The sequence below is a fragment of the Trematomus bernacchii genome, unplaced genomic scaffold (assembly GCF_902827165.1).
Source record: "Trematomus bernacchii unplaced genomic scaffold, fTreBer1.1, whole genome shotgun sequence".
NCBI lineage: Eukaryota > Metazoa > Chordata > Actinopteri > Perciformes > Nototheniidae > Trematomus > Trematomus bernacchii.
In genome coordinates this window covers 3,106,284-3,128,970 of record NW_022987547.1, presented here as the reverse complement: position 1 = coordinate 3,128,970, position 22,687 = coordinate 3,106,284, and the positions used below count along the sequence as shown (strand labels likewise).

At 40.3% G+C, this 22,687-nt stretch overlaps 1 protein-coding gene across 1 annotated transcript; it reads right to left on the bottom strand.

Annotated features, from left to right (window-relative positions):
- Positions 1–1,410: 1,410 nt before the first annotated feature.
- kcnn2 (potassium calcium-activated channel subfamily N member 2) lies at positions 1,411–22,295 on the bottom strand. The gene is made up of 9 exons (XM_034123454.1): positions 21,525–22,295; positions 21,036–21,131; positions 11,246–11,664; positions 10,821–10,962; positions 10,576–10,686; positions 10,367–10,494; positions 8,374–8,382; positions 5,381–5,450; positions 1,411–2,488 (listed from the first exon to the last, which is right to left on the bottom strand). Exons 1-9 carry the CDS (start codon positions 22,293–22,295, stop codon positions 2,213–2,215), a joined length of 2,022 nt encoding a protein of 673 aa, XP_033979345.1. The 3' UTR covers positions 1,411–2,212.
- Between the last annotated feature and the right edge of the window lie 392 nt (positions 22,296–22,687).

Here is a 22,687-nt window from a genome sequence, read left to right as displayed (position 1 = left end):
TTTCAGTGTAATACAATGCTGCAACACACAATTAAACAATATTAACAAGGTACTGAACCAAACAAGGTACTGAAAATAACATTGGTTTTGAGTTGAGTCAGTTTAGCTGTATTTTTCTGCATTGAACGTTTCTTCTTCTATTTTTGATAGGTACCACTTCAAGTATTTTATGCTGATAACACTAAGGTACTTTTACTTAAGTAGAATTTACATTTAGGATCTATTACTCGAATATTTTCACATTGTGGTATTGTTCTCTCTGATGGTCAGCCTTTCACAGTGTACATTAGGATACTTACATATTATCACCCAGTGCAAAATGTACCCTGAAAACACCTGCCTTTATTTGTCTTGGTCAGTGGAAAATCAAAGGTTGTCATGCCAAAAATCTAATTTAACATACACAAACATAAATACAAATCCTCTCACAACAAAAAAAGGATGCAGACAACTTGTATATTTGTTATTGTTTAATTGTTTATTGTTTAAGTCGCATACAGTATAATCTCTCATTGGTTTCTATGTTGCTGAAGTTTGTGGACTGAACATCTGTCATTTTGTTGACCATCATTGACTTGTTGGTCAGTGGGTGGGCTGGTTGAACAAGATCAGTGCTGTCAGTTGGATTAACTCCTCTGGCCCATGCTATGCTCTGTGAACCTTAATAAAGGTTGCATTAAAACTATGTTCGTATAGTGAATATTATCTATCTAGTGGGTATATTGGCCACATCAGGGCTTTTCAAACAGTCGATACAGAGATTGACTGTATGAAAAGCCAAAGAGGATATTTACTTATATATATATTTTTACTTTTGAACAATTCAAAACCTAATACAAATTGTAGATGGATTTACCAGCTCTGCTCTTGAATATTGCTCTTCCGGCTCAGTCAAAATTGTCATCAAAAGCCTTTGTTGTAAAAAGTAAATGCAATCTAAAGAATAATACAAATTTGAAATAGTCCATAATCAAGATCAGGAAATAATTGAATAGACAACTTATGTATCTTAACTCCAGTCCAATACATTTTAAACCAAATGCTAGATATGCTGAATCTGTCGCTTCATACATCCCCGTTATTGTTTGTTTAGTTGTAGGAGGTGTGCTTGTCCTCATCAAAATATATAAAAATAGGCATTTTATTTTTAAAAGGTAGATACGTGTTTCAGCGAGTTGTTGTTCAGCATTTGTTGTTGCCCGGCTGGGGGGACAGCAAGCATAAATAGCACAGGGAAAAAATGAACAGGAGGTGAGACACAGCAAGACAAGGGGTAATTACTGATCACTAAATAAACTCCTGCATATCTCTACAGCTCTAAGTTAATGCTTCTTTGTGGGGGGAAAAGGGCTTTGACTTGATTCATCAACATTAGCCACAACTTGAGAATTGACAATAATAAACCCATGCCCAAACATCTCAAATGTTCTTCTTTTAATGAGCAACGCATTTTTATATAATACGTCAGTCAGTATTGAAGTGCATTGATTAAAAAGTAAGTGCAAGTACAGATTTTGATGCATTCATTTTGACTAGAGGATTAAATTATTTGCAGTGTCGCCCCAAAAATAGTCATTCTACAGGGGCGCTCTGCAAAGGAAAATCGCTATAGTTGATGCTGTTCCTAACCTAAAAGATATATGCTTTTTTCCTTCATTTCAAGCTTTTTTAAGTTATCTCTGAGTGACAGTGTGCAGCAGTGATTTTCATCTGCAGCCTGCTCTCAGTTCACTCCAGTCCATCAAACACAGCACTTTTCCCCAATATCACTGTCATGCTTCCTGACTGATTTCTCAGTGATTACTCGGTTTGCTTTGAGGAACACGGCAACTGACTCAAGTCAGCGGAAGCACAAAGTCTGTGAGAAGCACTATTTTAGTGCAATAGTTTCACTTATGGTTACCTTGCCACGTAAAACTGGCTATCTCTGCATAGAGATGGAGTAGAGTTTGTATCGTGCCCCCATCGATAGGCCTTTTACTGAGGGAAGTGCCTTTGGGGTCATGTCACCAGAGCAAGGATAACATCATCTTTTGAGGTATTAGAAAACAAATAACAGCATGAAGTTATCCATTAAAATGCATTGTCCCCAGTATTGTGGATTCTGTCATCAGAATTTGGATAATACTTATTGAAACCATAAGGCTTTACGATAAATGCAACTTGGCCATATGATGGCAAAAGTCATCAGTGGAGGCATGCCCCTTGGACTCTAGCTGCTCTCTGAGGATGTGGGCGGTGCTGTGGAGGACGACCTTCGTCGGGACACTGACTGTGAGCGCTCAGGGCTGTGTTTGTCATAAGGCTGGAGCTGCACTTCCAGGAAGTCCCTGTGCTGCTGGCTGATGACCTGGCTGATGAGTCCCGGCAGAGCCTGCAAGTTACTCAGTAGAGTCTCCAGCTTTGTCTCCAGCAGCGCAATCCTCTTCTCCATGTCCTCTCCTCTCTCATTCAAGTCCGATATCATGTCATACATGATATTCTGAGTCTGAAAGAGTGGAGAGGAAATACACTTAATATTGTCATTTTTCAAATTGGTGTTATTTTTGATTGACAACCTGAAAATAACATACTGTATCTACCCATTATTAACAATCAGGATGAAACAGGCAGAAAAAGACAGGCTATACTTTGATGCTTCAATAACTATACAGTTGAAAAATGTCATTCTGAAAAAGAAGTGAAGTGAAATAGAAGAACGTAACCTCCACTTTAGATATTCACTTGCAACACATTCTGTTCAGACTTTAAATAATAGAAAAAAACATATGAATGGATCAGTCGTTACTCACTATTAGTGGTCTGTCAGAAAACAAGACTCATATACCCAGTTGAACATTGAAAGTGTTAATAGTTCTGGCAATTGTCTTTTCTCGCTGCTCTGTGCTGGCAAAGATATCCCCCTCTCAAGTGATTCCAATGTAAGTGATAGGGACAGAATTTAATATGAGGCTTCAGCAGCCAAAGTTAGTAAAATTACAGTCTTTGTATTTCCCTTTTTTGTATTTCAGTTGAAAGGATTCACTCTCCGAGTTACAGTGGAGGGGAAATAACACAAAGGAAGAATTTTTTAACAAAGTTACTTTGGAAGTTACCCACTTAATGCGACCCCCCTGAACCCCACAGCTGTAGCCTCATATTAAACATTTTACGTATATTTTGTACTGAACTTTGATATGGGAATTGTTTTAATACCATATTAAAAAAAATTGTTAACCCATCCTATAATCTCAGCATCTAACACAAAAAGCAATAGGAGGAAATATAAATATCAGTAAGCATCATACAAATCCTGCCAAAATGACAAATCAAATATTACAAGTTCAAGTAAAAGCTTTATTAATGGTACCATAATGGATTCTTTGTTATCGAGTTTATTGGCTGCAATTTCACAGCAAGTGATCCAGTCCGGAGGCAACATCAGGTTAAATTACAACCATGAGGACAGCTTTCTGGCAAAGGTCGATTGAGAAGGGTAGATTTTATATAACCAGTTTACAAGACTTCTCGTTACCACGCAGAGGAGAGTATATTATCCTTTAACCTTGAGGAGACAGGAAAGGTGCCTGCTGATTACGCATGATGCTTTCTGCTCTTTTGATGCATCAGGAAAATATACTCTAGCTTCTGCTTTTTAACTCCTGAGGTTCACTCTTTAAAAGTAGTCAACAACACTCTAAAGAAATCCATGTCACATTTGGGATGAGTTGTGGAAGTGATGCTGCTGCAGGGCGGTTTCTGAGGTATTATTCAGCGGAGGACTAATAATCCCTGCTGGCAGCCTGGAGGCGATGTCATCCATCACTTACCTTGTCCACTTCTGATTTGAGGCGGGAGTAATGGGATGGGTTGTTTATGTGAATCAGTGAAAACTAAGTAGCAGTGACAACACTCACCCTGACAGCTAGTGGAGACAAGGGTTTGTATCATGGATTTAACATAAATGAAATATGAAATAAATGTCATAGGTCAGTTGCTCATAATTGCAATTCAACATTTAAAAAGCTTGTGTATTGATAAAATATATAAAGAAATGTATGGATGTATTATCTTATACATGTCATTTTATTCTATGACTCAGAAATGTATTGCATGTGCAGCTAAACTGACCCAAGTCTGAGCCTCATCTGTAAATCATGAATTGCAAAAAAAAATACATTAAAAAGTGATGGCATAAAATGCTAGAGACCAAAGAAAATGGCCATAGTAAATCATAGGGAGGGAACACATATAAATAGAGGATGAAACTGCGGTTATGTTGGATGAACTTCAACTGTATAATAAAACCACAAATTGACACCATATATCCAGTGTTGGACACAATTAAAGAAGGCGAGAGAAGAGAGCTGCAGAGATCGTTTCAGACAGCAGCTTCAGTGAGCAATTTTGCAATCTAATTCAGCCTGAATGACAAAATGTAAAAAAGTAAATGCTGTGGAAAGACAACATTCACTCAAACAGTGTGTCAAATAAAAAGAATATCAAACAAATGTAATACCTCAGACTGGGGAGGAGATAATGAGTTAAGGGGATACATTGTGTTCTGAGGAATTTCCCATTGCACTGCAGTGGCAATGCAGCTGCCAATGGGATGTTCAGCTCTATTTAGCTCCAGAAAAAAAGCACAGGGAGACTGAGGCTGCGCTGCCCTCTTATGGCAACAGACTCTTATAACAGCGCTTATATATCCAGCACTGGCTTTAAGCCACTTTTTTATCCAATGTCACATCCCAACTCTCGCTGCTGTTTTACAGCGCGAGGTGATTGGGTAATATTTACTAACACCTTACGTGACACGCTCGCCTGCATCGAGTTTGACTGTGCTGTACGTTTGAATGTCAAAGCCCCTGCCTTTCTCTCCCCCCTTTCTCTGCCTTAACTTCTGGCTGAATCATCAGATCACAGTGTGTCTCCCTTCCCAGGTTACTGTTTCTGCTGTGTCAGGCTGGCACACTGCCTGGTCTTTCCCTAAGGTTTTTTTAACTTCTGTTTAGTGCATCTGGAGACAAACATCAGAGAATACATAAAGTGTAAAACGGCACCGGCAGAAAGGGGTTTCTCCTCACTTTCATTCATTAATTTTCCGAAGAACATGTCCTGGGATTAGTAATTTACACTGTGAAATAAAATATAGTTATTATTTCAAACCCAAAAAAACAGAATCTCAGTTGAGTGCAGACAACCAGAGGCATCACACAGATGTAAGTATAATCATTCTGTCTGTTTATTTGACACCTGTAGACTTTATTATATCAGAAGACACAACTAATTCAGCGAGTGAACTAGCATGCATTGAATTCAATCACACAGGAAAGAAGTTTATCAGGATAGTTGTGTTGCCTAATGTACAATGCAGCAGTAGACTGTTAGTCTAGCTTACCTTAGCAAGGTCCACTAGTGAGTTTGCTTGGTCATTCAGCTTGCGTTGCTCCATTTTAACACTTCTCAATCTGAACACAAGACCATTCAGAACCCAATAAATTAACGCTATCAGAATACCGTCATTAAAATTGTGCACACACAAGGCATACACACGGAGAACACTCCCAGGACATGCACAGGATGTGTGTCGATAATGCAGGGGTCAGTCTGTTTGGTTGAGCTGCATGCAAGTGAAAAGGAGACCACAGAGGGTGAGGGGCTGCCACTGAGGAGAATGAGACCAGCTCAACATCCTATTCAAACAATACATACCATAATAAAGAAGTCAGGCGGGCTGATCAAGTCCTAAAGTTTAACATGTCAGATGATAAAACACCAAAATCTGTTTTATCTTTAAACTTATCTTTTTGGTTAAACCAACTTTTCCTCTGTATGAATTATGAAGTCACTCAAAAGCCGCAGATATCAAACACTGTTTTTTGTTAACATAGAGAATACAGTTTCTTTAGATAGTTGTCAGCTGCACATACAGTATGTGGACTGTTTTCCTTTTGAGACTTTCCAATACAAACATTTGGATTACACAATCTGCCCTTTAAAGGAATCCGGTTAATCTTCCATTATGAATAGAAAAGTATTCATTACTTGTTAAAAAAGGAATAAAAGGCATCATTTCCCCAGTGTCAGTAAATGAATGGCCCACTTTTTTATCCACCAAAAATCCTACCATCCTAAAAAACTGCCTACTTCATACAACATGCTTGAATTATTCACATTGCCTGTTTAATTAGGCTCCTAAAGCCTGTTTTCACTCAGCCTCTCAGGGGGCTCAAAAACAGCAACTGTGCAGTATTGTAGAGAGTCGACCTCACGTGGTTTCCAGATATTAAAGAGGTTTTCTTTCTCCTGAATCACCCACGCATGCTAAATTACACTGGGGCGCAATACACAGAATAGCATCATGATGGTTTGCCAACGTTTCAGATTTTCTTATGTAATAAGAACAACCTATGGCTGACTGAGAAGTGAATTCAGTTTGAGGTGATTATAAGGTTATTTATGAATAGAGGATTGAAGGGGCCCTTGGGAGGGTGGATCTGTTAATTAGGTGAAATGCACCTATTCTCATGCATTACGTGATCATTTCTCTGTTTCCTGAATACAGGCGGATGTTGAGCGAAGATGACAGGGTACACATTCAGAGGGAAGTCACTAAAGACAACTAAAGGCCAAGGAGGGTGTCTTGACATTGGAGGACCAAATGCTTTATACAAAGCAGACTGCAAAGACAAGTACAGACTAATATTTAACTTGTATTAATCATGTGTTTAAATAAAAGAAAAACAAGTGTATCTAAAGGGATGGAAGGTAATAGATATTCAATGTTAAATGACCTTACAGTTGATGTAAGACCTGTTGAAATTATACATTTCACAGTTGGATGACCAATACCTTGGGGATGGGGTCAAAGCAAAGGGCAGCTCGAGGTTAGGACGAGGAAACCCACTTGGCCTGTCTTTGAATAATGTGTGTCTCTTTCCCCCAGTCAATCACTCCTCATGAGCATTTCTCCTTTTCAATGGGCACTCTAAATGTGCTTGCTATTCATCAAGGAAAAGGGCTACGCTAAGCTTTTCACTACCACACTAAATCAGTTAAGGCAATCTCGGTTAGTGCTGTGCCATATTTTTTACCCTCTCGGCTTGCTTTCTTTGTCATGACCTCGTTTTACCTCATTGTGGAAAGAAATGCTAATTTATCTTCAGTGTAATGGGCAGGGTGTCCACTCTGCAGCCCGTCTGTTTTATTTTTTTACTGTCCCTGCTGACAGCTTCATGCTGTCGGTCACCGTGGCAGCCTCTCGGGCACAAACGGGATTGCTCGGAGGCTTTACCCTGACCTTCCCTCTCAGGTCACTTTCCTATTTCTCCAATCACTGATCTCTGAGCTAACAAGCATTCACTGCCCTGCCCCGTGCCATAATTCCCACTTCAACCTTGTAAAGGGAAAGGGACAGCATTCCCAAAGGGGATGGTCTGACTGCTCTGAGACACAGGATGTAGGAGCTGTAATGGCCTCGAACACACTGTGAGACATTTGCTTGCATGCACGCTACTTCCTGCCTGCGGTGGGATAAACAGCACCATCCAAATGACCTCAGGACTTTTAAACTGTATCTACTACTTGCTCTGATACTTGTACTTAGTGCAGAAATGACAGCTATGTGTCCGTGTTATTATGCTCTTTACCAGCCATGATAACACTAGATCAGCGTCTTCCACTGTGTCATCCAACAGAGAAATGGAGGAAATGTGGCTGCAAATGTAGCAGAACAGGCGTAACAATGGTTCCACACGCCGAAAGATGACCCTGAGCCCTGATCGGTATGAGCATGACTGCTAAGTTGTATAACATGACTTGAGGGATATTGTAAGTTGTATACTTGTGCTACTGCAGGCCTGTCTCCTGTAGAGCTCTAGTCGTCATCCTTCGGTACGTGAAAGCACAGTTGATTGGAGTTTAATCAGTGGCTTTCTGATTAAAGATCAAATTGTCATCACATCCATGCAGAAATGGAAAGAAAAACACCCTCCATCACCGATAATTGAAATTCACTTAAGATGCATCATGGGTGTATGAAGTGCAGCAAAAGTCTACCCAATAATAAGACGTAAAAAATGTGTTTGTTATTGAAAGCCGTTTGGTTTTAAAATGGTAAATGGCAAATGTGAGGTTAATGTATGTTTGATCAAATTGTTACTCAGTCTCTAATGTAAACCTTTGTAGCATCTTAAATGAAATAATTTGCAACAATGTGATAATGTCATGCAAAATGATTTGATCAGTGTACGCTACGACATTTTTCGTGTCATGAATTTCACTTATCAAATGAGGGAGTGTAATTTTTTAGTCACATTATTGGGTTCAAGGACAAGCTCTCGTTAGCATGCACACAACAGGTCTGTATCTACATGTGAGGCGAAGACTTACTTTCGAGCTCTATTGCATTGTGTCGACACAACCAGGAAAAAAAAGGAAACATAAAGTAGACAAATGAATTATTACAACATTAGATACACATATTCAGATGGCAAAATCTGTTTTCTCAAGTCTGGCTGCTTGAAGCTTTATTGGTACGCTGTCACCTCACTTCTGAACAGCGGCAACTATTTTCCCTTTACTTATTTCCTCCTGCAACCAGCGTATTATCTGTCTCTGAGTTTGGACTGTTTTCCAGTAGCTGCAGCGTTGCTTGCTCTCTAAGTCTAATCCCTTTTTTGAACACTTGTCCTGGTTATCAGAAACACAACAAACTTCCTGTAAACATTCCCCAACACAAACAGTGCCTTAAGGCGTCTATGGCTCCATTCAGAAAATGTTTACACCTCACATCCTTTACAGTGATTCATGAAAACTTCTGGAAGTGCCTCTCACTGCCTTGCAGCTTGGACTAGCGGAAACAGGCACAATGGTATCTGATATGATGTTTGCTATTTCCTCATGACAGGTCAAGGTATGCTGTAGGTCTTTTCCGACCCTCCACTTGAGCGAACTGCTCGCTGTCGGAACACTTCCTGTCCTATATTCATCTCACCTATAGCAATACTTCAAACTCTCCAAGATAAAGCCTGTGAACACACTACCTTGAGAGCAAAATAGATAAAAGATAAAAGGTGTGACGGGAGGATGTTGACTCCATGCCGAGTAGTTGTCCTTGCACACAGAGCTGGACGTGTCTTTTTCCCACTGAATCTGGTTCTCTATAGATTTAGATTTATCTCCAAGGGTTTTACATTATCAGGCTGTCCTAGAGAACAGGAGGCGGACATGAGTCGCTGTCATTACCGCTGCGAATCGGCCGAATAAGACAGCAAGGACATCATCACAGCGACCGTGACAAAACGCTATTAAACAGCACAAATCTGGAAGCAGGTTGCAGCAGCAGCAGCAGACAGTGTTGTTGTTTCAGTACCTCTCTACCTTGTAATTAAACATCTTTATGTCTTTGAAACATGAATGTATGTCCAAAAGATTCATGAGCAAATCAAGGTTGCACACAACAAAGACCCATATACATACATGAAACCACAGACAGCAAACAAACATACAAGCGGAGGACATTTCACTTGGGCATACAGCTACTAGCAATGCACCTCTAGTTATTTGAATGAAGCACTGAGCTGATTGCCAGTTGTTGGAAAGGGCCACAGACTGGATGTGCTTGTAAGCACTGTAGGTTGAAGAAAAACAGGAGCGAAGTGCAGCTAAAATCAATACTGTTTTGGAGTTAGATAGCACCTCGGGGGTCCTTGGGGACCAACTAAAAGACTAGCTGACAGGTAAGTGTCTGACCAGCGGCTAGAAAAGCAGGAACCCACATGTGTCAGGCCCCGAGGTCAACCTGACATTTACAGCAAAAGGAACACACACCAGTCAATGTGGCAGGAAAGGTGAGAGAAGCAGAGATATATCAATATCCTACTGCCTTCTATTCTGTAACTTGAGAATATTTCAAGGTAAAATTAGATCTTTGCAAAAATTGTACAATTGAGGACTGATTGTTACCATTATATCCCACGAGCATTATGAGGAGTACAATCTCATTCCAAGTAAATTCCCATTTCCACATACAATAAGCAACTTACATAATGACAATTCTTGCTCTTTTTTTTATATAAATGTATTACAATCTCCTCTTATGCATCAGCGAATCCTATTCACATAAATGTAGTTCTCTTGCCTATTTTACCACTGTTTTTGAAGCGGAATCAACAAGCCAACTAATTTCCACAGCTGCAAATGTAAAGTTTGTTAAGTCATGTGAAACAAACAAAAGATCCTCCAGCACATATTTTTGCTACAGGTGTCAAACAAGTCAGATTTGAGATGAGTGTTTCATCAGTATCAAGTGAACACTCTGGGGGACGAAAGGAATTAGAACGACATGAACAGGGGGGTCCGCGGCTGAGAGCGGGGTACCTACTGGTGAATGGCTTGGAGAAACTTCCTCTGGTGCTTCCTGACTCTGGCATGGTCCATCTTCCTCACCAGTTTGGTGTTCTTATAGATGAGCCACGTTTCCCTGAGAACATTCGCAGCTGTGTTTTTGACCTAAAGAGCAAAAAACATAAATGAGGAATTGAATTTAGAAATCAGAAAGGTTACTATCCAAAATGTGGAGATTTGACTTACTCTTTTTGTTAACTGGGTGTCCATCATAAAATTGTGGACATGTTTTTCAGCTTTGGTTAACTCCAGTTTCTTTGCCACCACAGCCACCACCAAGGCAGTGCAGCCAGCACCCTGTGAAATAGCAAGACAGTCAGGCACAAATACATGATGTGGATTTCTCTTTTCTTTTACGAAATAATAGTAACACAGACGTTACTACCATTACTTGAATATTGACAGGCAAGCACTCAGTCTGCTTTTCTCACCATAATGCCAGTCAGGAGGCAGACTCCTTTCCCACAGTACGTGTTTGGGACCATATCCCCATAACCAATGGTAAGAAACGTGATTGAGATCAACCACATGGCTCCTAGAAAGTTGCTGGTTATGTCCTGGTTGTCATGGTACCTGCAATAAATAATAAATGCATAAGGTTCATGCATCCAATGCACTCCAGATTAACCTCATGACTAATTCTCATTTGTAAAAAACACATAAATAAATACTGGTAGTTCTGTACATGAGATAAAATGTGTTGTCAGCATATTGCGGGACTTTCATTATTTCCTGGGAATCTTTCTACGATGCTTAGACACAGTGTGCTAAGCACTGTGTACATTATCTATTTTTATGCCTTATCTATGTTTCATGCTGAGCAGTGCTGCATAGTGTGAGAAAGGGATCCAGGCACCTCTCACAGGCTCTCACAGTCCATGCAGCAATGATCCACAGTGAGATGGTGAAGACCAGCAGCACGGTGCCGGGACAGATGGTCATGAGGGTCTTCATCACGAAGCGAGTGTTAAAGTTAATCTTGTTGAGTGCACCAATGCTGCGGGACGAGGCATCTGTGAAGAGCTTGCTGTGCAGCAGCATGACGCGAGCGATGAGGTACAACCGCAGGAACATGGGTATGGACAGGATGATGTCCACATCTGCATCCGTCTTGGAGGGCACGTAGGAGTAGGCCAGACGTGCCGTCCAGGTGAAGGTATAGTTCCCTGGGATGGGGTGGATGGCGCACACCAGGATCTCCAGGCAGATGAAGAAGATGCGCTCATATGTCATGGCTATCCTCCAGTCATCTGCTGCGTTGTCCACCATAAATAACTGCAAGGAAAGGGCACGGTGAGGCTGATAGAGGGTAACATTTCCATCATGGTGACACAGCAAGCTACAGGAAATCATTAAACCCTTTTAAACTATAAGTCACAAATAGCCTTGGGTCATTAAATCATATTTTTTAGTCTCAGACTTTTTTTTCTCCATGTTTTTGCCCATTTAAAATAATAAAAAATATGATTAAAATAAATCATATTATTTCTGGCCATTTTAAAGAGCATCAAATGAATTCCTTTGCTAAAAACAACCTTTGGAGGATTTGGATAACTCATGATAAGTAGAGGACGCTACACACTCAGATATGCACTGGGGTATCTGATGAAGGTTGCAACATGAAGAATCATGCATTCATTTTTTTGTATATTTTTCAAAGAAAATGAACTATTACTTTCAGTATACTAAGAAAATCGCGAGATTACCTATTTTAGTTTGATACAAGTGAATTCAACTGCTTTCCGTAAGGTAGCAAGTTACTTAAAATTACAGCTAAATTGATGTTTAATCTATTAGTCAAAAAGCATTATGATTCAGCTATTATCATATCAAATATATCATATAATATATACAATAGAGAAAAATACAAAACTCCAGTTTCCAGCTTCATGAATGGGAGGATTTTATATTTCTCTTTGTCATTATTGTAGCAAATATAACATCATTGCTATTTTAGCTTTGGTTGAATAAAACGTTGAATAAAAGCATTTAAAGAAATCACTTTGGGCTCTGGGAAGAATTCATATAAAGTAAGTGCTTTGTTGTAAGAAAAGACAAAAAGCTTTGTTATTCCTCTGCTTTCTGACTCCTTAAGTAAAAAGCATTAGAAAATAACTGTTTCATTAGCAGCATGCCGTATGCATTTTGTTGATGAGAACATCTGCCGCCTCCACATTAGCATTAGCTTCTGATCGCCTGGCCACCCTGAGCAGAAGGTAGGGCGTCGCACCGGGGACTTCAGTGTGGGCGGATTTCAACACCCCTCATCACTCTTCTCCACCATGTCCTTTGTCATATAGAGCGGCTTCCTCACATGGTCACCTCTGCTGCGCCCTCTTTTTGTCCGTCCCCTACCTCCTCCTCATCACTTTCAATCCAATCTACAGTTATCTTCGGCCAGAAGCTTCACTTGCTCAGTGTATTCACCCTGAACTAACGGCGGGGTCACAGTCCCATGGTCATGCTTACAGTCGTAGATGCACTCTCAATCTTACTCCTTTTTCTGAGTGTTATATTTGGCTTACACATTAAATACTATCAAACTGTATTGGATTCACTCACATTTGTCAAATAATACCCCTTCTTGACACACCACACTGATATTCCTCCACAGCTGCTCCTGCTCTATCCACTCGATCACCTCAAGGTCCTCTGCCTGCTACAGGCCATCAAACCTGGCAGCAGATATTTCACTAAATGTTGCCGTCAGCAAATACAGGCGAGGTTTCCTGCCGGCTGTATTTGCCATGAGAGCAGACGCCTCTCAAAAGGAAAGACAACATCTGCACATGATTACAATGTGTCGGACAACTCCTTGATATGCATAGTAATGCATTTTACAACGTCCGGGGACTTATCTGAATTTAAATGCAAATATCACACATACAGTACAATGTTTTTGCTTACAGTTTGGCATCGCTCAGAAAAGGGTTGTGCGTCATTCATCTTTGAGTTCAGCGCATCTTTAATATTTAAAATGTGCAGTTGGATTTCAAGTTACTTTTTTCAACTCCACAAATAGCTGATGGCATTACTTATAAAAAAGAGTGCGGGAGAATGGGATATGTTTTCACATGTTAGGGATCACACAAAAATAATTAGGGAGAATGATGCCGGGGTTATAACAATTGGAGGGTTATGTCATTTTAGATTTTGTAAAGGAGGACGGCCTCATTTTTTGTATTCTTAAATGGCTTGGATTTATATTTAAATCTTTCCTTTTCTTGCAGTAAAGTTAGATCAAAAACATTTTGTTCGTGTGCGCCATGGCAAATAAAGTATGTGTGTTGTACACAGAGCAATTCATTGGTTTACTAGCTTGTATTCTTTTTATTCTGCATTAAATAGGAACTAAAGTCATCACATTAAAGTAAGCTTGAAATCAAACTTGAAATGTAGTTGTTTTTTTATTGTCTCTGTGTCACGTATCAACACCCCTGGGGTCACACATAAGGTTTTGCCCCACACTCCCCTCCGAACTAATTGTCGTACAGTCCCTTAGCTGTTTAATCCTGAAATACTGTATACATTGATTTATTGAACAGTGGTTTTTAAAGTACAATGTTCTAACACACACTTAAGGCACACACCACAACTGGGGCTTTTGCCAACTACTCTTCATTTAGTTTTACCTGGGATTGTTCATTATAGAAAAAAGGAAAACTGTCCCAATCCTAGAGGGCTAATGGGATCAGTGACCTAGATTGTAAATTTCACAGTAATACATCAAAATGAATTGCTGAAGTAGTCATTTTTCTCATTCTGAAATGAAAGCCCTTATTCAAAATGTTCAAGGACAAAGAAAGCACAAATCAATAATGGTGTGCACTGCCACTTTTCTCACAGACATACATGAATGCTCCACATGCTTCAGTTTGACAGCCTCTAAAGCTCTCCAGCAGCGCTGCGCTTCAACACACAGACTTCACTGACCCAACAACAACAAACACTGCACTCTTATTACTGCTTCTGAGCCAATTATATGTCCAACAGCCACTGTACAAGAAATAACAACTGTCAACAAGCTGGTCCATAACAACAAAAACAAAACAAGCTACAGCTAACACATGCCCCGAACAAACGGTTCATCCGACCCACAAAGCCGCTGCAGCTCATTTATATTTATTTAAAGGCTACAATCAAAGTTTCCCCCAAACACAGAAAACACATTAATTACATTTTCAGAGGCAGTTGTTCATATCAAATGAGCGACACCGAGCTCTTTTAACAAACTGACATCTGTCAGAGAAGTGTGTAACTCTAACCAAGCTCGTCCTGTAGGGCTTAGCAAGTGAGTGTAATGTAGACATGGAAACACAAGCTGTGACTCCACTCTGCCACGGTTTCTTACTTACAGGGTTAGTGCTCTGAATGCATCTAAATCTATTGTTTGCACACTGCACAAGCAGCGTTTTATTTTACATTTTGAACAACACAGGCGTCCTTTCAAAAGCAGTTAAAAAGTTTGTTACCTCAAAACAATGCAATTAAACATTTAAGCGCAGGTTGCATAAGGAAAGCCTACTTGGTGGTTAAAAGCAATTATGGTAATGGGTGACCTGAAATACAATACTCAAGGGCCCTTTACTTCAGAGCATGTGGAAGTAAAGGGAGGTGGAGGAAATTACATCTGCAGTGGAAAAACCTTAAACTGCATGTCTTTAATCATAATACGATGTAGAGGAAGACACTGAGAATTAGGAATTAAGACAAACATAATGAAACATAATTTAAACACAGCAAGTAAAAGGAGTTAAAATGTTAGCTAACTTACACGGATGAAAAAACAAGCCTTTGACGATACTGTCTATACTGTCTATCTGTTTATATCACAATATAAATCAAATATCATTCATGTGTACTGAAGAGGGATTCAAGGATGTGAATAAAACACACCACACAACACATCAAACAAAAACTATAATACTGCCTTTTACTACAGAAAGGTCGGTAAAACTGAAAAAGGAGAAACAAACATCAGAGGAACATCAGTTTCTGAACCCAACAAACATACAAATTGAAAACATGGAAAGTTTGTAACCTGATTTAAATGACTAAACAAGTAAACACAACCTCTCGCTAAACATTACTGGTATCGGCATTCAGATAGTTTTGGTCTCATTTGCCCATATCATTTCCTTTCTAACATGCTCTTAATCACAAAGCTAACATGCTGGTGTTTAACATGTTCAACATCTTATTCAGTGTGTTAGCATGCTGCTAGTCAGCACAACACACAAAGTACAGCTGAGGCTGATGGGAATGTTTTGTAGGTATTTCCTTTTGACCAGATGGTGGCAATAAAAGGCAAGAAATGTATCCTGAGGGGGAAATGGATATCTGAACTGATTTAATTGTAATCGAACAGTTGAGACATTTCAATCAAAACCATATCAAACGCATAGTGGGGGCTAGAGGAAAAGTCAGGGAATCAATAGGCTTGAGTCATCTGTTCATCCTCTGGAGACTATGAATCACTGCACAACATTTCAGTGAAATCCATTAAAAATGGTTAAGACATTTCAAAGAGGGGGGGGGGGGACCACAGACCAACTAACTGAAACATTGAATTGATTGTTTTAAGGACTCTTTTCTTAAAGGTTTTGTGTTCTTATTTATTATTATGGACATTGGAGTATGCAAGACTTATTCTAAACCAAATGTAACATTGACCCCGGACAAAATCTCGTCTCTTTCCAAAAAATCTGTATTCCTCACAGTGAAAACAAAGCACAAGAGCACACACATTAAGCCCCTGCTTTGTGCAACACATCTTAGAGAACAAACACTGAGTGAGTGACGACGAGGACAATTTGAGGGCAAATCCAGCAGTCACGTTTCTCTCAGCTTGTTTTCTAATGAACACAAAATGCAGTCTAATCTCTAAGAGTGCATGCACCTTCATCATCATGAGGAAGTTTCATTCATGTCAGGTCGAGAGACAATACGGCTGAATATGTCCTGATATCCTTCTCTGCCTGCATGCGTCAACACTGTGCCGTCTCAGAGGAGCTCACCTGGGATGCTGAGCTGGGTTGGTTACTGGTTTCACGACGCTCAATATAACTAATGGAATCCGGCTCAATATTTAATCTGTGTAATGTGGAGATGGGAACATATATCTTGTCACTGAGAATGAAATCGCTCAATCTCATTAGTGAATTAGGTTGAGAGGTCCTGCTCGATTAATGCAATGCTTTATTTATGATATCAAAGCGAGCCACTAAGAGGCCACTTTACTGAGTAAATCTGAAGCGGTTGCAGAATCAGTTTGCTTCTGTTTCTTAAATTAAGTCTTCTATTTGCATACACGTTCTTCTATTCAAGCAAAGTTAAGCCTCTCTGAGCCAAAGTTAAAGCTTGTATAAATCGTTCTTTCTTTAAAGTGTCGCTGCTGCGGCCAACAAATTAATAACCTAAAGATCATCTGCATGTGAGTCACATGAAGAGCTTCAATCATTTCAAGGAATTTAAACTCTATGGGAGGCGGCGTGTCTCTGCCCTTGAGATCCTGTATGTTCAGTGAAAACTCTGAGGTCACCAGCCAGTGGTGGTTATCTGACTCCTGTCTGGAGTCTCAGGTAGAGGACAGATTTCGCTGTGAGAAACGCACAGCATGTCCTGAAGTTACACCATATCTCTAACACATACACGCACCCAGAGGCGGTCTGACAAGCACGGCCAAGTTTGACTTTGGCAGGATTCGCTGGCACAGTTTTGGATATTTGTTGTTATTTTATCTTTTCTGCAGATTGTAAAATGTAACGCTGTGCAACTGTGCATCAGTGCTGGAGTTTTATCACAGAAAGTATACACATCAAAGCCAGAACAACCCCCAAAGCACTTTGCATTAGTTTAAGAAAACTCAGCAGAACTGTCATGACAAGGTATGGCGACAAAACAATGGCCTTAACGCAAATGCCCCTCGGCAACAAGCCTTTGATATGAGGAGAGAAAACTCCAACAAATGTCAGTTCCTGTCTGTTTGGGAAAAAGGTGAACTCATCAACTATCTCAGCAGCGAGAGCAGAACGATGCTCCCAGCTCGTAGCTCATATCAGACTTTGACAATGACAAATCAAAGGCATGCAGCAGCTATAGACTTCACACTCGACCTGTACAGTAAGTCGCTGCCTGCCAACGCAGCAAACTCAACTGAAAAGTCTACAAATTCCTCAGGCGGATCGCCAGCTGTTACAAGAGACATCAGAGGGGATGAATCAGGCCAATAACTTTTGAAGAAGAAGTACAAAAAGACACTGAACAACATCAATATGTACAAAGGATTAATATGATGTATTTTGATTGTAAACGGCTGGACAGGTCTGTGGATATTTAGCAGAACACACTTTTCATCTCTGTTAATGCACTTAGCTCTGTAGGTCACCATCACTGCCATCGCGGCTCAGCACATGTATCCCTAAACAATTTCAAATGACAGCTGGTGTCCAACATCTGACCTCTCTGACCTGACCTTTTGAGATTTCAGTCACTCTGAGGAGGAATAACTTCCTGTTGGTATACCCTGTAACATCAGAGGGCACCGTCTTTACCGATTCTGACAAGTAAATCAGTTTTAAGGGGCTAGAAGTGGTGAAGAAATATTTCATCATCCTGACTTATGCTTCTACATCTGACAGGCATCTGTGAGTACACATGGGTGTGCATGCATAATCTATGTCACTGCAGGAGCAACAATTCTCACATGGAAAAGTGCACTTTAGAAAAAGCACTTTACTAATTTCACTTTTGCTTCATGTAGGCATAACAAAAATGAAGTGGGGTCCACAAAACAGGAACATTCAGTATTCTGAATAACACAACAGGGTGAGATGGTTTTAATACCATGTATGGAGGTTTGTGTTTGTTCAGTGAAATTCTATGTAGGAACGCTATGACGTAAAAGAGCTCTCCATTGATGCTTTCATGTCGAAGTCCATTTACTGGTCATTTGGAGTACAGCACAGCATCTGAAGATAGTTGTATAATGTATGAGGCTCTGGATAAGCTTTGGAATTTTACTCATTTCAGTGTATTAGCTTAGCTCTGCAGATTTTTAAAAGGGGAACGGACAATATATCACATGCCTTTTGGGTTTCTAGAGGTCTCATAATTTGCATCTGAGGACATCACTTGAGTCAGCGTCAGTTGGACAAGAAGACTACTAAGTTTGCAAATGAAACAACGATAAGTGTTAAAAACAGGGGTCAGGTGTACATTGAAACATATGGCTTTTAACCAGACTTGGAAAAATAAAATTGAAACATTTAGAATGAATGCATATGAAGTCAAACCACATATGTTTATCAGATGCAAATGACGAAAGCGCAGAAAATTGAAAAGGGAACACAATAGTAAACAGTGTGTGCATGTGAGTGTGTGTGTGTTGTGCAAGTACATAGGTCAGTCTGCAGGAACAAAGCATTGACAGACTAGCAACAACAGACACTAAAGTCCCTCAGGCAGGAAAGCAGCTACGGAGCAGCTGGTGTGTGTGTGGTGGACGTTGAAACATAAACACCATGAACTGGATTGAAATAGTAAGACGGAGTCAGTTTCCAGGAACTGGCTGATAGTTTGTTTCAAAGAGGACTTGATTAATTAGAGGACAGACCTTACAATCAACATTTATAGAGAAGGAGCAGGGAGTGAGTAACACTGCAGTGACGTGATGACATTTTCTGATTCATTTAAGTGTTCAGGCTTCAACGTTTCAATAAATTGTGTATAAATCATTGTGAAGAGGGGATATGTGGTGAAGAGTGCATTGCAGTAATCAACTCAAGGGCAAACAATTACCTCAATAAACTTTTCTGGGTCAGCAAAAGAGGAAATGTTATTGTGAAATGAGAGAGCGCTATCTGGGGTGAAAAATGTTTTGGATATCGACGTGACTGTCAGAGGAGTCTGGATCAAAGAGGTTTGAAACAGCCTTCTGGTGTGGTAAATGTGCAGCTACTGACAATTAAAGGAATGGGGGAAAAAAAGCTTATTTAAGAGCTAACAATGAACATTTCAGTGTGAAGGAAATTGTATTGCTTAAAAACCATTTACTATATAAAATAAAGCGGCTTATACCTTTTTTTTTAAAACTGCTATTATCACTATATTGACAAATACAGATGTGTTGCTGCATCATGACAGCGAGAATATATGGGAAACAGTGAACAAAAGTGTGTAGCTTAAGCACTTAACTGGTTTACATCGACCATAAACGTACAGCTGAGGCACAACTACTCATTTAACACAATCTGTTGTAAAACTCTAAATGGAAACCTGCCGTGATGAAAAATGCACCTTTGCCAGATATTAGTCACAACTAAATCACTACATTATTTATCATCAAGAAAAGTTAACACAAGCAAGAAGCTCAGTTTAAGAATTGAATAATTTACACAGGATTAAGTAAAAGGTGCGGAGGCCATGGGAGGGAAGACTGATATATGATACTCTCATGCAAACTTACGGTATGCTTTGTAATTTATAAACAGCTACTGGGAACTGTCTGCTGGGGAAAGGACAACTCTTCTGTTATGCATTGAAATATGGTAATGTTGTGTGTTTCTACCATTCCTCATAAAGAAAGGCTTACAATGAAACTTGTGAAGGGGGCAACACTTTCACTGTTGGTCTTTTTCAATAACTGATTCTCCACTGGGACTAGTAAGCACTGCATTTTCCAACAACGCTGATGAATAATGCAACTTTAAATGTAAAATATAAATTGTCAAAATGTAACATTTACTGGGTCCTGAAACATATTCTCAATCTTAAATATAATCATATTAAAAAAAGCTGGATCAGCTAATATACTACTACTTTTTAATCAACATTTCCGTTATCCCCCATTAACATGATTACACATTGTGTCATTCAAGATTTGACAAAAATGCTTGAGTTGGGTTTCTTTTCAAGACAAGTTTTCCTTTTAGGTTGATTTAATTTAAAAAAGAAAAGATAGTTTCTGATACATGAAAGCTTTCTGGCAACATCACCCTGCAGACAGTGGTACCATTCATTCTGTGGCTGTTACACAAAGACACAAGTGCTGAAGCGCAGGAAGAACTGTAATGCAACAATGCTCCGAGGCAAGGTCATAAAACTGCCCAAGTGTTGGAACATCTCAGGGGACGCCGACAATCTATATTGATCCACTGAGCCTTGCGAGGAGTTCCTAAATCTTATCAAAATGTATAATGAACTGTTAATGGCGCTTCAAAAGATGATCAGTCTACAACACTCTACTGGGCAAAAACCTCTGCTGTCATTGATGCAATCTCAGGGCTGTGTGGCTTTCTTTGTTGTTCAATATATCCTGGAACATACATTATTCATGGTAACTTTGGGAAGAAAAAGAATATGAAAAAGAATAAATATGAATTCATTGAGTTGAGTCCAACAGTGCACAGAGACCAACATATTGCACTTCAGTTGCCTATACAACTTACTTCTTTTAGCACATTTTGAAAGTCAATAAAGAACATCATCCCTGACAGCATTTTGACCACCAAGCCTATTAGTGACTTCCTGTAAAGTTGGGTTAATTCACTTCAAATGGAGCATTTACTGAAAGTGATGAGACATGTACTGACTGATGACCATTCAACACCAACAGTTAAAGAATAAGAAAGGTGTGACAACATTACCTGTATCTCTCTTGCATGGTATATGATAATCAGCCCCAGGAGAATGATTGTAGAAAGGCTTATCAGGCATTTTAGAGCTAATGAATACAGGGACTCCTGGAAAAGATCAACAACACTAAAGCCAAACAACAAGCAACATCATGACATAAAAGCACACTCTTATGATGGTAAATCAGCCTTATTATAACATGTAAGACACAAGCCTGAAAAAACATACGTAAGTAACAATGCAGCTTCTTAAAGTGTAGCCTATACTGCAACAAATTCTGACATGAGATATCTTCTTCTACTATTAGGGTCGATGAATGGACAGCAGTGGGCCTTTTGGCCTGCATGTGACAATGTGACTACCTGGGACACTTTGCAGTGAGTCAAGACAAAGTGTTTTACATAACTTTTATGTAACACTTTTTGTGTACAAGTTCTGTCTTAATTACTTCTTCCGTCAGCGTCATAAATTAAGTGTCTGGCTTCTGTGTGGATACGTACCTTTCCATAAGCTCCCCATGAGAGTTCAGTCTCTATAACCATAACAACGATCCCAAACATCCCAAAGATTAAAGCATAGTCGCTGAGCCGCTTCCTTTTCTCAAACAAGGCCCTTCTGTGCCCCAGCTTTTCCCCAATGTTCTGGTTCTTCTTTTTCCCCGATTTGCCGCCGCTGTGGCCGCAGCCGCCCCCTCCGTCTCCCGATGCGTAAGGCATCAGTGTGGTGGAATTATTGTCCGTCTTGGATACTAAAGTGTCCGACGCATCTGCGCCTGAGATGGGCTGCAAAGGCTGTGACTCGGAATCAAACTCGTGTATGTTTCTGCGGGACGAGCTCAAGTTGCTCAGCGGCCGCATTACGCCGCCGTTGTATCTGCAGCTGCTCATGGCTATTTCATTGTAGGAGTTACTGTCTTTGTGGCTGCTGCCCAGGCTGCCCCGCTGCCGATCGCGGCAATGCTGCTGCTGATGGTGAGGATGATGATGCCTGGATGAACTACCATGACTAGAGGGTGTGAACTCGCAGACGCTGTACTGGCAACCTTGTCTCGAAGACGTTTCCGAAGGTGTCCTCAAAGTTCCCACAGTGGTCGGCGACGTCCCGCGAAAGACGAGGCTTTTTCTCGCATCACAGGTGCAGCTACTGCAGGTGCAGCATTGGTCGTGCTGCTTGCCGATCCGATCCTCCCGCCCGCAGTAGTGCTGGTACTTACAGTGCTGGAACTGCTGCTCTGGAAAGAAATCGTTCTGCAGCTGCAATGGGGTTTCCATGTCAGTGCTGCCGTTTAAAGCAGCAGTCGGGTACCACAGAGCACCCCACGAAGGGCGTTATGGTACTTACGGGAGGACAGAGCCGCTGCATGGATAGACCCATTTCGGCTCCGGTAGAATGAGAGCACAGCCTCCGATTGGGCAGGGGGGACCAAAACAACTGTCTCGACGTCATGAAAAAAAGGTTGCAACCATGAGACGTGAAGCCCAGCCTCATTCCATTAGGATCAACAGAAATTATATTACTGCTTTCATATTTTAGGAGATCTACCTGCACTCTTGCATTTTTAGAAATACCTGAACTTGAGGTAGGCCTAACTTCTTTGTAAAACTTCGGGGAAAAAAATATTTTTAAAGTGTAAATTCAAACACATAAATGGTGTGTTTCTCAT